Source organism: Melopsittacus undulatus, chromosome 9 (genome assembly GCF_012275295.1).
Source record: "Melopsittacus undulatus isolate bMelUnd1 chromosome 9, bMelUnd1.mat.Z, whole genome shotgun sequence".
In the NCBI taxonomy this organism is placed as follows: Eukaryota; Metazoa; Chordata; class Aves; order Psittaciformes; family Psittaculidae; genus Melopsittacus; species Melopsittacus undulatus.
In genome coordinates, this window is record NC_047535.1 from 12,057,025 (window position 1) to 12,075,890 (window position 18,866).

General features: G+C 44.1%; 1 protein-coding gene across 1 annotated transcript in view; it reads right to left on the bottom strand.

The window, feature by feature from the left end:
• Positions 1–18,866, bottom strand: part of MYO9A (myosin IXA) — a 185,822-nt gene that overhangs the window by 35,132 nt on the left and 131,824 nt on the right. Inside the window, exons 13-17 of the mRNA XM_034066356.1 lie at positions 17,581–17,722; positions 16,208–16,403; positions 11,968–12,087; positions 5,714–5,789; positions 592–735 (exon numbers count right to left, since the gene is read on the bottom strand). Coding sequence (XP_033922247.1) covers positions 592–735; positions 5,714–5,789; positions 11,968–12,087; positions 16,208–16,403; positions 17,581–17,722 — 678 coding nt within the window. The remainder of the gene's footprint in view (positions 1–591; positions 736–5,713; positions 5,790–11,967; positions 12,088–16,207; positions 16,404–17,580; positions 17,723–18,866) is intronic.

The following is an 18,866-nucleotide window of genomic DNA, read 5'->3' on the forward strand; positions in this document are numbered from 1 at the left end:
GTGAGCTGCACTTGAAACTGGGCTGCTTCTGCATGCTGCAGACTAGGTGTACCAATTTAGTGCCACAGGTTAAAGAGGAAGGTATCCGATTAAAGAGAATGGCTATGCTGACAATGACGGGGATGCCAGAAACTGGGCAGAGTGAGTGAGAGAGCAGCATTGGGAACAGTTGATCATCCTCCTGCTTTCTCACAGCCTGTGTTAACTCCAGACAGCAGCAATGCTCTCTGAACCTCCCGATGAGGCTGTGGCATGAATCATCAACATCATTTCCCCACCTAATTTGTAATGGAAACTTTGATATCATGCTAAAAAATGTGACTGCATTACATCGCTGTCATATCTGGAGACTGGTTTGACTGGCAGATTCATTCCTTCTCCCTGCGTCTGTTATTACGAATGAAAGATAAGAGGTAAAAAAATCAGATGTGTAAAACATACTGGGGGTTGCTTTGACCCAACCATGAAACATGTCCAAGTCTACTCGAAACCCTGATATATTTATATTCTGTCTATTTACATTCCTCTAACCACCCACACTGCTCATTATGCTCCAGGAATAAAGCCAAAATCCCCTCCTTCTGTACTGACATGAGGATGCCGTGGGCCCTCTCCAGCAGCTTGCTGTTGGTGGCGTTGACAAATATCCCATCCTTGTCTAGGAAGGCGCCGGGGCTAGCGAGCCGGCTGTGCCGCATCCCCATCCGGCCATTCCAGCCAACCGCATAGGCATCACTGCAACATCAAACACCACACAGCGTTAGCAAGTTGTAACCCCCCCAGTTGTAAGGCAAAATAAGATAGTAAAATAATCCATCAGTAGAAAATGAAAGCCACCATTTTATTCTTTTTACCATATCCTGCAGCAAAAGGAGCGTGACCAGCAGGTTGAAGGAGGTGATCCTGCCCCTCTACTCTGCTCTCGTGAGACCTCACTTGGAGCACTGTGTGCAGTTCTGGTATCCCCAAAATAAGAAGGACATGGAGCTGTTGGAGCAAGTCCAAAGGAGGCCACAAGGATGAGCAGGGGCTGGAGCACCTCCCATATAAAGACAGGCTGAGAACATTGGAGCTGTTCAGCCTGGAGAAGAGAAGCTGCGTGGAGACCTCAGAGCAGCTTCCAGTATCTGAATGGGGTCTACAAGGATGCTGGAGAGGGACCCTTCATCAGGGACTGTAGTGATAGGATGAGGGGTGATGGGTTCAAACTTTAACAGGGGAGACTGAGATGAGCTCTTAGGCAGAAGCTCTTCCCTGTGAGGGTGCTGAGGCGCTGGCACAGGGTGCCCAGAGAAGCTGTGGCTGCCCCATCCCTGGCAGTGTTCAAGGCCAGGTTGGACACAGGGGCTCGGAGCAAGCTGCTCTAGTGGAAGGTATCTCTGACCATGGCAGGGGATTGGACCTGGATGGTCTTAAAGTCCTTTTCAACTCAAACCATTCTATGATTCTATGATTCACTCCCATGGGGTGACTTTAGGATGTCAGACACCACATGAAGCAATCAGCTACTTAAGCACTTTTCAAAAATCAAATAATAATAAAAGAATCAAACTATCAGCAGGAGAATAACAGCTTCCAGCTGTCCCAGAGAGAAGGCTTCTCTCTGCAGATACTCTGGTGGTCTGAAGGTACAAGACTTTGACTTCTGCCATTAGCCTTGCTATCATTAATAGAGTCACTACTTTAGATGATGCTAGTGCTGACTGCATATTCTTTAATTCACTCAATCATTTAATTAGGAAAAGAAAAAGCAAATGTCATTTGCAATAAACTTATTATTTGCTACAAATGAAGGATGCCAGCCCCAGCTGGACTGAGAGGTTGTACCAGAATAATTTGCTGGGACCTGATCACAAATCACTCGTCCAATTTGGTCCTCTCTGCTGTAAATTCTCTATCAACCTTGCAGAAACCATCATATGAAATGAAGGTGAGCTAAAGAAGGATGTGGAGTCTGCAACCCACTCCTCTCTCATCCAAGCTATCTCAGACAGGAAAAAAAGGAATAAAAGGAGAGTAAACACAGCACCAGTTTTTTGGTCACGAGGATGGTGAAGGACACGGTGGCTTAAAAGGGCCTCCACTCATTTCCGAGCTCCAGGAACAAGGCAGCCCTTTGCCTTAAAGTCATGATTTGGAGGAAGGGCAAATACCAAGTGCTGCATGGAAATTAAAAATTAAAGCCTGCAAAGTTGTTCTTTCTGCCAGCTCAAAGCCTGGAGCCACGTGAGGCTGGAGTACAGGTCACCTCACTGCCTTGCCTCAGCGCCTTTCAGACCCCATCCTAGCCCCATTAAATCACCTCTTTGACATGAGCAACTATTAAAAGAAAGGCTGAATCAGAGCAAAGTGAATCCCTGGCTGAGGACTTCAGGACCTTCTTCTTTTAAGCAGCCTGCTTGATTCAAGGAAGGATAGCAAGAGGCTTTACTATCCAGGTGATCTCTCCTGTCCACCTTCTTTGCCCTTACAGCTAAGGTCCCATCCATTAGAAACCTCCTATTTGCAGGAGGTGAAAAAAAATCACCAGCTGATGAGTACCACTAAACCTCAATGACCACTTACGGGATATACAACTTATGGGATCTACAACCTATCATTAATCTTGGTCAACCTGAATGCACTCTGAGGCTTGAGACTGGCTGTGAATATATGGACTCTGAACAAGACCAGGGAATGGAAACCCTTAGAAATTCCCATGTGGTTTTGGAAAAAAAAAAAAACAAACAACCAAAAAAACCAACAGCTCTGTTATGGATACTTTAGGGTGGATACATGCATATGGCAACCAATGAAGCCTTCAGGGTACTTGGGAGGTCAATCATCTCACCAAGCTTAAACAACTGTTTCAAGACAGGTTGATCAACCCCTGTTTTCCTGCATGCTGCTTAGACATGACTGCACATAAACCAGCTTCATTAGTGAACAGAAACCAGCAGGAAAGCAGGCAGCGCGGCTGGTTTTGGTTAGCATGGCACGGCTTTCATCACCCCGTGGCTGCTGAAGGCACTTCCAAGACACAGCAGCTCCACAAGGCTCTGCAGAAGGCTGGTTTCAGCCCCCAGCATGTGTGAGCCACCCGTCCACTTTCTTCTGAGATCAGAGGCGAGCGCTTGGCTCGCAGAAGTGACTTCCTGCGTGATGTCATGCCTCAAACTCGCTTTGAGAAGCAAGCCCCGGGCTATCCTGTGGGTTGGATGCACCACGCAGACTTATCAGCGACCGCATGATCATGAGATGGCTTTGAAAGCAAATTCCTGTCTAATTCAGGGCCATAAATTGCTTATCTGCTGGAAAGCTGTTAAAGTAAATCTCTCTATGTGTTACCTTCACCCCCTGTATTTACCTCTTCTTTCTCGACGAGTGCAATTTAACCAAAATACCAACATTTAGCAAGTGTGATATGACACTTTAGACCAAAATCACCCACAATGAAACGTAGCAAAATCACTTGCCTACTCTGAAAGTGCAGGCTGGACTTCAGAGATCTTAAGAGAAACTTGGTTTGTGCTTTCAGAAGGAAGAGGCACAGACGACATTTGGGGACCCATCACTGATGATGACCAAGAGAAACAAAAATCATGGACTGTGCTTCTAAGGTACCACACCAGGATGAACACAGGAGTTAGCACAGCTTCAAAACCACATTTTTCTGCAAATATATCAGTAAAGGGAGTAAACCATATGTCCTGACCTGTTGGGATACAATTGCTGAGGATGATGAAGGAAGACATAGTAGCTGCTGCCCAAAATCCTGGCTGTTTAAGGCAACTTGGCTGCTATGCTGGCTTGGGTTAAGCCAAATAAATAGAGCTGACCACAGACTGAACCCCACAGTAAATAAGCACATCCTCTTCTCTCACGGATACAGGACTTTCCCTGCCTTTACTATGCCTCCTCACTGAAATAACTACAATGTTTTGGGCTCTAAAGATGCTGGCAGCTCCAGCTCTCACACTAATGCACCTCCAAAACTGGAGCCGGGCAGCCAAGAAAAGCCCTATCCCACCTCACAGATGTTCTTCGTGCACCACACCAGGTTTGAAGGCTTGCTAGAGAAACTGCAGAACCTCTTATCTACATGGGAAGATCTCCACAGCGACAAAGTTTCATGTTACATCATGTTTAGGGAAACCTGTGCAACCACAAGTGCTAGAAACAGTGAATGCCATCTCTGAAGTCACCAACCTCTGTTGTCTCAAGTGCTACCATGCAGCTACTATCGTCGTAACCCAACAGATTTGAGCTGCAGAGTCTCAAGCATTAGGAGAAAGAAAAGGAGAGGTGGGAAAGACTGATGTGAAGACAACCAGGGTTCGTATCACCTTCTCACAACAGGATGAGATTGCTTGCACAAGCTGGATTTGTGCCCAAACTTGAGAAGCGGCAGAAATTCATTAATTCAAACCAACATTTTTATGGAAATCACATCCTTTCTGATCACTGGAAATTAGCCAGCTTGTAATGATACGAGAACATTCAGTTCTCCTTCAGCAGGGTGTCACCACCACTCTCAAAGGGAAGAAACTCAAGGCCAGAGGGATATTCAAGTCTTGATGGCACTTGGAAGGCACATGGTGAAAAAACCCAGACAATAAAAGCCACTTTAGTTCCCCTAGGATAAAAAGCAACACCACGTGTCTAATTTCTGTCTTGGCCATCTGGCATTAAAGCCAGCAAAAAATTAGGTTTAGTAACATATTTGTAGGGTATTTTAATTTGTGTGGAAGGGAAGCCCACTGAGACACAAGGACCATTACAGGGGATTTGATGGACACATTTCAGGAGACAGTCTCAGACTCCTTTTGATTTGTTCTGGACTTCTTGTGAACTCAAGCGCATCCATGAAGTTACACCTCAATGTCTGTGGCTCCAAGCAGTCATTTTAGGAACTGAGGATGGTGCTCATCTGTTTCTCCAAGCACACACACGTACTCAGAGGGAAGCAAAGACGCACTGTACAGCTTTAGAAGCGGTATCTGGATAATCACTTTCTGGGATCTGCAGAGGGATAGCACAAGAGTAGCTGGAGAAAAGAAGGAGGTTCTGTGCCCAGATAGACCTTTGAAATGAAGACACCAAGCTTTGCAAGCAACTCAATTATGAAATGGGTTTGGAGAACATTTTGCAGAAGAGGTAAATATCTGTATATCTAAGTGTAGACCTGAGTGACTCTCAAGCAAAAAGATCTCATTTAGAGTCACTTGAATGGCCAGAACCTTCAAGGAAGGATTAAAAAATAAAACTGTACATAAACCCAGTGAAAATCAATTCTTTTTGAAGTTGACATGCTGCTTCCCCTTCAAAACAAGCAAATGTTTGATCAGGTACCATCTCAACTTCCCAGGTCCTCCACACTCAGTGGCATCATACTGCTTGCGTGCAGTTCTGCACCCAAACACATCATTGGATTTTTCGTGCCAGAAAACTCCTTATTAGACTTTGATTTCCCTGATATTGGCACATTCATTAATATTTTTTTGCAAGCTTCTTTTTACCTCGTACACCACATCACCTATAACTGTTGCCTTTTGATGCAGGAAAGCTGCTTTCCCTGCCTGCCATTTAGATATGATCTCATAGCAGAGAAAGAATGAAGAGAAGACAAAATTAATAAGCTGAAAGAAACATTAATATAGTCATGTATAACAAAAGACAGTGCTCTCCCATCCCAGATTTCCTTGTTGTGCCAATGTAAAAGCAAGATACTTACCGCTGGGTCCTCTCGTTGATGGTGTTGACTCCCTGGAGGTCTGAGAGCGGTGTCCGTGGGCTCTTCCGAGTAATACCTAAACCAGCACATAAGAAAAGATGTTTCTAGCTGGCTCTTCACCCAGAGGCAATTAGCACAGCCATAGCTTAGCACTGATTACAGTGAGGAGGAGCATGTACATGTCATGGCACATGCTGGGCATACAAGGGTGCCAAAGATGCCGACATACCCATCATCTACTAAGTTTTACCTCTCTGCCACAGTCATCACCCTTATGAGTAACATTGTTTGTTCAAGCCTGGTAATTCCCCTCCCACACCTGCACATAGTGTTAGGGACATAATGTCCCAGCTAGTAAGGAAACGTGGTAAAGAGGTTCCTGTGATGATGGGGACCAGCCACTCATGTCCTGTATGTCCAAAATATTCCCAAGCTCTCCGATGTACATAGGACATCCCAGATGCTTGCATGGGCAAAACACCAGAACATAAATAGGGTGCTTGGAAAAATGGTCATTTATTCCTTGCATCCAGTTAGAATTAAACTTGGCTAGGGATGTGAAAGGTAACAGGAAGGGGTTCTATAGGTAGATTGAGAATAAAACACAGACTAGGAACTACGTGGGCCTTCTCCAGAAGCTATCAGGAGAACTGGTTACGCTGGGTTTGGAGAAGGCTGAGGTTCTTAATGATTTCTTTGCCTCGGTCTTCACTGGCAAACGCTCTGACCGCAGCACCCAAGGCTTGGAAGGCAGATGCAGGGACTGTGAGAATGAAGACCTTGGGTTCACTGTACGAGAGGATCTGGTTTGAGACCATCTTAAGAACCTGAAGGTGCACAAGTCCATGGGACCTGATGAAATCCATCCGCGGGTCCTGAAGGAGCTGGCGAACGAAGTTGCTAAGCCACATATTTGAAAAATCATGGCAGTCAGGTGAAGTTCCCACTGACAGGAAAAAAGGGAAATATAACCCCCATTTTCAAGAAGGGGAAAATGGATGACGCGGGGAATTACAGACCAGTCAGTCTCACCTCTGTGCCTGGCAAAATGTGGGAGCAGATTCTCCTGGAAGGCATGCTAGGGCACATGAAAAACAACAAGGTGCTTGGTGACAGCCAGCATGGCTTCACTACGGGGAAATCCTGCCTGACCAATTGGGTGGCCTTTTATGATGGGGCTACAAAGACGATGGACAGCTGGTGCAGTTGATGCTATCTACCTGGACTTATGCAAAGCATTCGACACTGCCCCACACGACATCCTTGTCTCTAAATTGGAGAGACATCAGTTTGATAAGTGGAGCCCCTGGTGGATAAAGAACTGGCTGGATGAGCACATACAAAGAGTTGTGGTCAACGGTTCAATGTCCAACTGGAGACCAGTAACAAATGGTGTCTCTCAGGGATCGGTGTTGAGACTGGTCTTGTTTAACATCTTTGTCACTGACATGGACAGTGGGATTGAGTGTGCTCTCAGCAAGTTTGCTGATGACACCAAGCTGTGTGGATCGGTTGATACGCTGGAGGGAAGGAATGCCATCCAGAGGGAACTCAACACGCTTCTTAGATGGGATGATGCCAACCTTATGAAGTTTAACCATGCCAAGTGCAAGGTCCTACACCTGGGTCGGAGCAATCCCAGGCACAGCTACAGGTTGGGCAGAGAAGAGATTCAGAGCAGCCCAAGGAGAAGGACTTGGGGGTGTTGGTCAATGAGAAAATGAACATGAGCCGGCTGCAGTGTGCACTCGCGGCCCAGAAAGCAACCGTATCCTGGGCTGCATCAAGAGGAGCGTGACCAGCAGGTCAAAGGAGGTGATCCTGCCCCTCTACTCTGCTCTCGTGAGACCTCACTTGGAGTATTGTGTGCAGTTCTGGTGTCCTCAACATAAAAAGGACATGGAACTGTTGGAACAAGTCCAGAGGCTTTATTGCTTATTGAGCCTATATCCTTTGATAGGGGTAGTTCTAAAGTAATTTCTATTTGATATAAAGCCAAGGAATTTTCCATGCATGGTTACAGAAGCAGACATTTCAAGTGCTTACCTTCCCCAGAGTGGAAATGTTTTGTAACCAAGCATTTAGGAAGGCAGAAGACAATTTTTGTAGACAACAAAATGCATTTCAAGTCACTGAACTACAGACATTTAAAGACTCGATACGCTTGAATTTGACACGGAAATAGCCAAGCAATATTTTAACTGTCTCAAAATTGCTGCTGTGAGACAGAAAACATGGCAACATTCACCTGAACATAGGAACAGTGTGTATTCCCTACCCCAAGTTGGCTGAAGAGGACAAAAAGATTGCAAAAATTCTTCTCTAAAGAGTCTAAATTGTGATTTGCAGCAGAATAGGATAAGCGATGGCATCTCCCCTCCACGTTTATCACTTCCTTATTCAAAGTAGCCCAAATGTTGAGCTAAAAGGTGTCCTAAGATTCTTTTTATTCTGAAGATGAATGCAAAGCACATACACTGAGATCTGAGTCTATGCTGCTGATCTGCTGTTCCTCAGAGCCTGAAGGAGAAGATGGATTTCTACCAAATCTCGACAGGTGACATCCCTTTAACAGGACATCTGTTCTCCTTTACCTGTGGAGATATTATAACACTTTGTCTTGAAGCCTGAACATTTGGCAGGAGATGCCTGGAAAAGCTGATGGTTCATTTGGTTAAGTTGTCCAAACATCCTAGAAATCTGAGCAGAAGAAAATTGAGGAATGTGATGGCACAGGACATCTTTGATCCTGCCTGTGCAGGACCAAACCACTCCTGCTGAGAAGGTTTTGCAATCTCCAGCTCTGGAGGCTTTTGGAAAGCAAGCCAGGCAATCTATCTGAGTGCCTAGCAACACCCAGAGTTCAAAACTCTTTCTTTAATCCCTCTTTTTGCCATGAAAGACATTTTTTGTTCCATTTCTCATAGTAGGAGTGTGCTTTCACCCCTTTCAAGACTGGCATTTCTGTGCTCAGTTGTAAGGGGGGGTGTGGAATGAGGATAATCAGAAATCTGCTTAAAAAACTGTGTTAGTATTTTTTTGTGACTGGTTTTACACTAAAAAAGCACCCAAAGTCTACCTGTATCCATTTTTTTTACATAGTATATATGCCTGGATACTTCTCCATTACGGCACAGAAGGTTTCTTTACCCTAAGGAATTTCATCTGAATGAGGTTTGACTAGTATTTCTAAGACTTTTTTAGAATGTGTCCTTTTTTGAGCAAACTCTGTCCTCCTTCATTTCTCTGCACTCCCCACAGAAGAAAACCCTGAAAGAAAAAGCCCAAAACACCATCTTAACCCAACAAGCTGAGCTGAAGCTATGAAGACAAGGTTGTAATAATATGTTACCACATCTACACCTTGCATTGCTTGGGAAAAGGGAATTTCTAGTTTAGACTTCCAGATAATAAATAGCTGCAGTAAACCCACACCATAATTCTGCCAGTTTAGCACCTTTAGTGACTTTCTGATTAATAAAAGTTAAGGCCACAAGCTGGATTACAGACTTCTCTACATTGTGCATCACTTGGCTCTTAAAACCAGTATGCATACATGCAGCAACCAAAGAAATGTTGTTATACTGTTGTAACCTCTTTTCTGAGAAAAAAAGTGGAGGTTTTTTTTAGACATGAAAGGAAAAAAGGTGTTAGATTTTAGCTGACAAGTCACACAAGGCTTTGGGAATTCTGTACAGTAAATACAGGCTATCAAATTGTGTATATGAAGACACTGCACGCAAGGAGCAGTGGTGTGAGGAGAAACCACTCGTTCCCTTGCCCAGCTTTGGTCTTGAACTCAGAGATACCTAAACCCAGTACCTTCTTCTGGTGGAAGACCATCAGTTAACTGACAGACCCAAAGACACCAGTGAAACAGCTGAGATGGTAAGAGAAGGGTGACCAGTTGGCTGCACAAGCTAAATAGCAAGTGACCTAGAGGGAATCTCAATATACTCATCAAATCAATTAGTTTTCTCTCTGTGCACAGCTAGAACTAACTCTGATCAGCGGGTCAAAGGAGGTGATCCTGCCCCTCTGCTCTGCTCTTGCAGCACTGTGTACAGTTCTGGTGTCCCCAGCATAAGAAGGACATTGGAGCTGTTGAAGCAAGTCTAGAGGAGGCCATGAGGATGATCAGGGGCTGGAGCACCTCCTGTATGAAGACATACTGAGAACATCGTTCAGTCTGGAGAGAAGAAGCTGCATGGAGACTTCAGAGCAGCTTCCAGTGTCTGAAGGATGCTGGAAAGGGACTCTTCATAAGCGACTGTAGTGATAGGACAAGGGGGAATGGGTTTACACTTAAACAGGCAAATATAAGGATATGTAAGGCAGAAGCTCTTCCCTGTGAGGGTGCTGAGGTGCTGGCACAGGGTGCCCAGAGAAGCTGTGGCTGCCCCATCCCTGGCAGTGTTCAAAGCCAGGCTGGATGGGGCTTAGAGCAAGCTGCCCTAGTGGAAGGTGTCCCTGCCTGTGACAGGGGGTTGGAACTAGGTATCTTAAGGTCCTTTCCAATCCAAACCATTCTATGATTCTAATCACACAATTCCAGATCTATTTGATCCCTCTCTCAAGGATGCCATGAATGTAACCTCACCTAACTTGTAAGAAAAGCCAGTTCCCTGGGACCAATCCTAGCATGCACATTCTCCTCTCCTATGGGACCTGCAAACCCACTAAATTCAGGACCAAAAAAATTTACATGTTCCAACCCCATTTTAAGCCTGCCCGAGCCATGAAGCCTGGGGCAGCAGCTTGCAGGAGCACACCCTGTGTGAAGATGTGAATGACTTCTGAAAGCAGAACATCAATTACTCGTTTTTCTAGTCCATAGTAGCATCTATGGAATTGCTACTCTCAGGCCCACGTGTCTCCTAAGAGAGACCGAAGTGTGTTCACTAGTGTATAGTAAATGAGGTATTAAAATGTTAAGCTCAACACTGAGCTCAACTCAGTGCTTCACCTTAAGTTGAAACTGTTTCTGTGTGTCTCTTGAGTTGTATGTATTGCTTTCCCACGTAAGCAACAGCAAACGTAACATCCCCCAGAATTCCCATATGGCTCAACTAGCTTACAAATTGAAATTGAACTGATTAATTAATTGTAATTAAAGTTACACCACTCGTAATTGTCTTTCTTTTCTGTACTTCTTTAATAGTATCAATAAGGTCACTTAGTACAAAACCACTTAATAAATCCAGTGATGAGCTTGTCTGCTTTATATCTCCTTATAGCAATAGTGGGAGCTTGTAGGAAAAAATAATGTAGTTTAAATTAAGAATTAAAGTCTAAATTAAGAATTAAAACACCTCTGCTCCCCCAGTGCTACATGCTGAAGAAAGCATGGAGATCTGATATAAGGTTTTTTGCACGAAAAGCATAAATGTGAACACTTCACATGCAACTGCTGTACTTACCGTGCTCAGCTCTAGAGAAAAAAACTGGGTATTTGGCATATACACCTAAGTTGCACAATGTTGAAGTTAACAACTGGGGCTGGGGATGTGCCCTTGTGCCCTTGGCAGACTGCATACAGCAGTGTTCTAATTCTGTAAACTTTAATGTGCAACATGAAGGAAGAGAATAATGGCAGGAAAATGGTATATCTAAAGATACAAGCACCAAATGTATATTTTATATATATATAATACAATAGTGCAGGCAAGAGTGGCCATGTTGTCATGCAGGATGAGTTTATTACATGACAGAGGAGTGAGGAGGAAGAAACGGAGACCAAGTGCATCATTACTCAACTCATTCTGGAAAACAACATTGCCAAAGGCTTTAGTTTTAAGTAAAAGCCCTCAGAGACAGTATTTTCACAAGCTAAAGTTATTTTGGAAGTCCAATGAAATCTCAATTAAGTCAAACTGCAGCTGTATCAGCCACAGACTTGTGTGGATGTTCATTCCTACCAGGCCTGCGGAGCTTTGAACTTGTTATCACCCGTGTGATAACAAAAATAAACCACTCCAAAAATACCCCTGGCATCAGCCTCCTGACTTAATGTCAGTGAGTAAATGAGGAAACCACCAACACAAAGATGTGCTATCTCAAGAGATGTGTGTTTGGACTTCATTTTCCTCTCCAGACTCTGCCTAATAATTTCCCAATAGGCTCAAAATTGTTATCCTTTGATGCTTGAAGGCTCTTTGGGTGGTCTTCTTCACCCTTTCTAGGTTGAATGCACCTGGTTTCCATTTCCTGTGTGAGTGTTGTATCAGAGGGAAGGGCGGGTGGTGGAGCCTTACTGTACTTCTCCTCCTTGCATCTCTGCAGGATCTCTAAGCTCCTCTGGTGAACTGGGTGATGGAGAAAGCTAAAACTATCCACACTTTTCAAAACCGCACATGGCACTGCATCATCATGCCCTTGGGAAGCAAAATGAAAACAAAACAGAAAATTGAGAGAGGAGAAAGATTATGATAAGCAGAAATCAGGAGAGGGTAAAGAACAAGCCCGAAGGACACGAGAGCTTGAGGGTCATGTGTTTTTTGGTGCTTGACACAATTTAACCTCTGGACACGGAGCCATGGCACAGGAGCAGTGGGCTGGACCACATCCCAATCCTGCTTATAAACCTTTATAGGATCCAGAGTATAATAACTTTATAATCACTCTGAGATTATTTCGGCAAAAAATAGATGATTTGATAAATTTTGGTTTTATTAACTGCTTTTTAAAACCTTTTCCATGCCTCTGTCAGGCGTTATCTGCAGTTCCCTGTCTGGATGCTCCCGAACACAGCCACCTCAAATTCCCATCTTGCACCCCAGTGCCCCACTTTGATTACACATTGGTAATTAAAAGGAAAAAGAAATGGTTTGTATTAAACAAGGGTTCCATATTGCTCAAGGGCAGGGGACACAGGATCTGGAGTTACGTGGAATGGGTTTGAGGTCAAAAGTTGGAAGAAACCATTATTGTGTGGCCAAGAGGACTTCTGATGGCTCAGCTCTGACCATAGGGTGGAGGAGAGGTCACATGGGTGACAATGGGTGAATGGGCAGCACCCCTCCACCGTTGTTTAAGTGGCCAAGTCATGGGATACATCGTGCTCCCATTGAGCCATGATGAGGTCACTGAGGAGTTACCTTGTGTCAGCACTGAAGCATTTCATACCAACGCATTTAATCATCAGAAAGGACTGATCTGAACTTTCCAGAGGAACACTGTCAAGGGGCATCTTCCTCACATTAACACCACTTCATGCTGCTCATTTTGATTTCAAAGACCCATTTTTTGGTTGCTATAACATTTATTTGGCCTGTATGGTTTGGCTTTTTTATTCTTTCAGTGTGTATTTGGTTTTTTGGTGTCAAGCTTCAGGACTAAACCTGCAGAAGTCAAAAGCATAATTTTTGAAAAGACATTATCATGTAGGGCAGCCACAATAGGCACTAACCCAAAGAGAAACCTTTGTTGGCTGAATGCAAAGGCAGAGCCCATTGAGGGAGGGCAAAGCCCCAGAACCATGAGCCCTTTATCAGAGAGGATTTAGGTTCATGTCCAGCAAAAGCAAGATGAGAAAGCTGTGAGTCTCCACAGCCTGGTTTGAATGGCATCAGTTCTTCCAACCCCTTTACGGCCAGATTGGACAGAGCCTTGGGCAGCATGGTCTCGTGTGAGGCATCCCTGCACATGGCAGTGGGTTGGAACTAGACGGTCTTAAGGTCTTTTCCACCTCAAACCCTTCTGTGATTCCATTAGTTTTCCCTAACAAAAAATTAGGGTTTTTTTGGTAATTAATTCATATTGATGACACAGCAAATAATGTCAATTAGCCAAATTTCTTCCCTAAAAAGCTTGATAAAGTTCCTTTAATTGAAGTTCACTAACAAAATCTAGTTCAAATGTGTAGTTCCCCTGATCAACTCAACTATAATAATAATAAAATCAAATAACTGAAGAAGTCCACCCTTCAGCTAATTGCAGCCTCCCAGCTCCTCAGTGTTTCATCCAAGGAGGGTTGGCAGTGCTGTAAGACTTATCTCCTGGGCAGAAGAGAAAGGTACCCAACAAAATTCACGGTGGTACTGCTTTGCTGCTCTACACCTCCAGGTTAACAAGGACAATCATCAGTCACTAAAAGCTGCACTACTGGGATATTAGGAGCACAAAAAAAGGAGAGTCCCCAAAGCAGGCAGGAAAGAATGCTGATTATCCCCACAGAAGCATCCGTAGCACTGGCTGCCACTGCTGGCATAGACAAGATAGCCAAAAGGATGATGCAAAAAGAGAGCAGAGCAAAATTTTGCAGAGCTGCTTATACATAAGCTGGAGATCTGTCATGAAAATCCCCACTGAGTATTGCAAGCGTGACTTGTGCAGGCCTTCAGACAGTGAAAAGCAAAGGAGACCCGTTTGCGGTTAAGACAAAAGAGTGCAAAGAGCTTTAAATGAAACCAAAGCATGCTTCAGGTATTTTCCTACTGATTCATTACACCTGCCTGGTAGATGGGAACAGCAGCAGACAGGACCTCAGAAACCAAGAACCAAAGTCTATGAGAACATTAAGCATGCACCCTTGGCTGAACGTACAGGTATGAAGTTATTCTCTGCTAATCTACCCTAACGTTATCGAAAGCCCCACATCTGTGGGCAGTAACACATTCAAATCAGGCTAAGTAAAGCCAGCAAGGTTTGGTAAAAATCCAGACTAGACCTAAATCACAGCCTGTCTTTGGTTGTCTATTGAGATGGAGTAATTTTAGTGATTATTAATTCATCATTATACTGCCTTTCCACAGAGGCCAAAGGCAGCTGAATTTGAGTGGTCCCAGCTCCTCCAGTAGGGCAAGTTTTTCCAATGGATAAGGTGCACTTCAGTATGGGAATTAGATTTAGGTAATCTCCTCCCACTAGTTCTGCCTCTATAATGGTGACTTTCTCATGACTTTTTCCCAATTCATGCTGAAGACGCACATAGAAATTTGGAGCATAAATTACCTGAGGACTGTTGGGTAGCTTAAGACAAACCTTATCCAGTTTTCTTTTTTCTGGCCTCCAAACCCAGCAGTTACAAAGCACAAAGCCATTTGAAAGCAGGCTAAAGATTCCCAGATAGATAAAAGACCAGCACCACGTGCTAGAAAATGTTTAGAAATCCAGCCACTACCGTGTGTTGGTTAGTTTTGGTATGGAAAGAAATGGCAATGCAAGAACCGAGTCTCAGAATTGTGTGAAAACCTCCTGGACTCTATTTTATACCTATATATTTGTATATAGATATAGATATAAGCAAGTTATTGCCACAAACTGAAGACTGAAAAGCAGAAAGCTAGCCAGTAGGAGACGAGCACGGCAGGCACAACATATTGCCAGACACAGAAAGCAAAGCAGGGCTTGAAATTAGCTCTTATTTTCCAAGACTTGAACGTATTTTTACTATCTCCTAGAGCAGCTTGCTTCAGTTCAGCCTAGATTTAGTCCAAGATGAAAAGATGACAGTGAGAAAATGCAAACATGGATTTTGGTATCCAACTCGAGCGAAGTTTCTCCCAATGCCAAATATTTTGCCATCTACCTCTTGGTGTTACGGAACACCACTGTCCATAAATGCTGCCTGGATGTGCCAGACAGAGCCAGGTTCATGAGAAACATCTTTGTTCTAACATCACACCTGGGAGGTTTAGAAGTCTCAAGAACCAAAAGCTGATTTCTGCCTCCTGCTCCTTGGGATGCTGTTACTCACTCCAAACAAGAAAAATATTTTTTCCACATGTAAAGAGCACATTTTTTCCTGTGTTCCTTGTCTGAGGCTCCTTGGCTCTCCTTGATGCACACCTCTCCGACTGAAAACTTCATAGTGCAGCTCTGCACTTTGTCTTAACTCAGCTGACATTTTCCCTGCTGAGTCTCTAATTTCATCATGAATTTCAAGCCCTCTTGTGCCCAGAAATTAATAGTAATAGCTTGCACCCATCTTCCCCAAATTGGTTTATGCAGAGAAATGGTCTAAAAGCACAGCTAGGTATTGCCTGCCACAGCATGATGATGCACCATCACTTTCCTTTAATTTAATGCTCTTGCGCTCAGCACGAAGTGGTTCTGGATGACTGCGAAGCAATGAATTTTGCTAGACAAGAGACACGCTCTCTTGCAGCTTAAAGGGTGAACAGCTTGAAAAATTACAGAGAAAAGTTAGTGCCTTTTTTTGTTTCCAGTTCAAGAATTCATAGAAAATATAACTTGGCCTTATTTGCTAAATAATTGTTATGTTTCTGTTTGAGTCATTCCAGATTTCCTATGCATGCACCCTACAGAAAGGAAAAGTTAAAGCAGCAAAGTTAAATTCTTCCCCTACAATGTGTTCAAATCCAAATATACATTGCAATGGAACTTTTGCACAGCAAAAATTGACATTTGAATGATTTTTGAATAGATCAATCACACCTAATAAGTGAGGCTACTAAAAATACCATGGTAATACATCAGACCTAAGCTGTTGATGAAAAGCAGGTGCTAGAATTAGGACATAGACACACGTACCAGTTTTCTTCTCCATGTATCGTTTTCCAGCTTCCCTAAAGGCAACCATGGCCCTGAAAAACGCCCGCAGGATGGCCCAGCGGAAGACAGCCACTGGGTCAATCCCAATCATCCCACAGATGAAGGCGTTCTTGCTGCTTCGAAGAAGAGCTACAATGTCTGGGCGCATGTGATCTGTGTTCTTCTCACGGAAATCCTAAGGAAAGACATAAAGGAGGGGGGGGAAGAGAAAAACAATTATCTACAAGATACAGCAGGTCAGATCTGAATGTCCCTGGGCCAGCATGACTATTGAATCTGCTTCTATCTCTTTTTCTGCCCCTATATTAGGCACCTGGTTATGTCTAGAAAAGAAATGTTCTACCCCAAAGCACTCTGAAGCATCATAAAGCTGATGCATATCCTGGACTGCACCAAAAGAAGCGTGACCAGCAGGTCAAAGGAGATGCGTGGAGACTTCAGAGCAGCTTCCAGTGTCTGAAGGGGGCTGCAAGGATGCTGGAGAGGGACTGTTCATCAGGGACTGTAGAGATAGGACAAAGGGTGATGGTTTCAAACTGAAACAGGATGAGTTCAGGTTAGATATAAGGCAGAAGTTCTTCCCTGTGAGGGTGGTGGGACACTTGCATGGGTTACTCAGAGAAGCTGTGGCTGCCCCATCCCTGGCAGTGTTTATGGCCAGGTTGGAAGGGGCCTGTTGATATGGTCTACTGTGAGGTGTTTCTTCCTGTGGCAGCAGGTTGGAACTGGATGGTCTTAAGGTCCTTTCCATCCCAAACCATTCTATGATTGTATGATTTTATGCTTAAGTTTGTCACATGCATTTACTACATCAGAGGTGCAATTTGCAGTTGTAAATCCTGAGGCTGTTTCTCATATAGGCTCAGCTGCCCACCAGAATTGCTTCTGCTATTAAGTGGAATTAATATAAATGGGGCCAACTTTGAAATCATTTGAATGGCATTTCTAAAAGTCCCTGCAGCAGGGTGATGCTGAGCCCTATGGTTGTGTAGCCTGTGTTAAAGAATGGTGAATGATGAAAACCATGGGATTTTCAACATAAACCAAGCCCAAGAAGGCTACCAAATACCTAATCTCAACCCATCAATGGGACATAATCAACCTCAGTGTGCATTCCTAAATTCCTCCCCGAAATGCCAACACACAGAGCTCACAACATGGAGAAGAAGAGGATGATACAATCCCCATCACCTTCTAATTTCAGACAAGCTTTTTACCAAACACTTCTCCCCCAACCCTCATGTCATTTCTCCAGCCAAGTCCTCTCCAAAGCTGCTCTGTGGAGCCACTGGGGCTCTGCTTCCCCATCACACTTAAGAGATTTACATGAAAGCAACTGCTGAGTGACTGACCTTCACTCCATACTTCACTTTGCCCGCGTAGTGTTTGATGATGAAAGCTGGCTCCATGACTGCTGGAAATTCAATGTAGGAGTTCCCTTCATGTTGACGTTTAAACTTGTCCAGCAGTGTCTGGTTTGTGGCTTGAGGAAAACTGAGTGGAAAGAATTCAAAAGAAGGCAACCATAAACCCAACGAAAAATCTTTTACACTTCTTTCCTGACCACAAATGGGAAAAGAGAGAGATTCTGAGGTTCCACTTCCCTGCCTGCAGAAGCAAGCACTATTCTGTATGCTGTCATGGGGTCATATACAAACACAAGGTATACCTGGTGCCTGGAGAACTCTAAGCTGATTTAGTAATAATCTGAAGTCAGTTCTGAAAGCACAAATAGGTGTATGTTGTGGTATACTGCATCATACGCCCACTAAATAGACATTACTGAGGGTAGCTGCATTTATCTGAGACCCCAAGTTCCTCTCATTGGTTTCAAGGGCTGGACCGCTCCGTTATCTATGGGGTATTTGCACATCTAGGAAATATTGAGCTTACAAGTCTCACTTCAGTGTCAAGAGTTACTTGACTGATCTTGCCAGAGAGAGGAGGAGCAAGTTGCCCAGAGAAGCTGTGGCTGCCCCATCCCTGGCAGTGTTCAAGGCCAGGCTGGACGGGGCTTGGAGCAAGCTGCTCCAGTGGAAGGTGTCCCTGCCTGTGGCAGGGGTTGGGACTGGATGAGCTTTAAGGTCCTTTCCAACCCAAACCAGTCTGGGATTCTACTATCTGCTAACTTCTACCAAGACAAGCTGGATGGATATCACCAAGGATGCAAATCTGAGCTGCGCTGCTGATGCCCATGAACTCCCATGGGAGCACAGCCCCTATGTATAAGTGCCCTCAGTTCCCTATGGCTTAATTTTTAAAATTAGATTGATCAATCAACCTTATATCTCAATAACAGCACACATACAACCTGCCTTAACTCATGCACTGGGATTCTCCCTTAGCTCAGCTTCAAGCATCTTCATGCTATTATACCACAAGAAACAGGGAGACAAAAGAGGAGAGAAGCAAAGGAGGCTTTTTCCTTTCCTTTTAACAGAAGAAATTCTTGAAACACAGTTTTAGTTCTTATTTGTCAAGGCTCTTTGCTCTGTTTGCTGATTTGCCACTGCTTGTTTTACCACCTTGGAAACAAAACTAGAGACAGAACATAAATCAGCCTAGCAAGCTGAGAGAATCTTTATGGGAAGAATCACAATAGGGAAGACTTGAGGATAAACACTTTTTAATTGAAAAA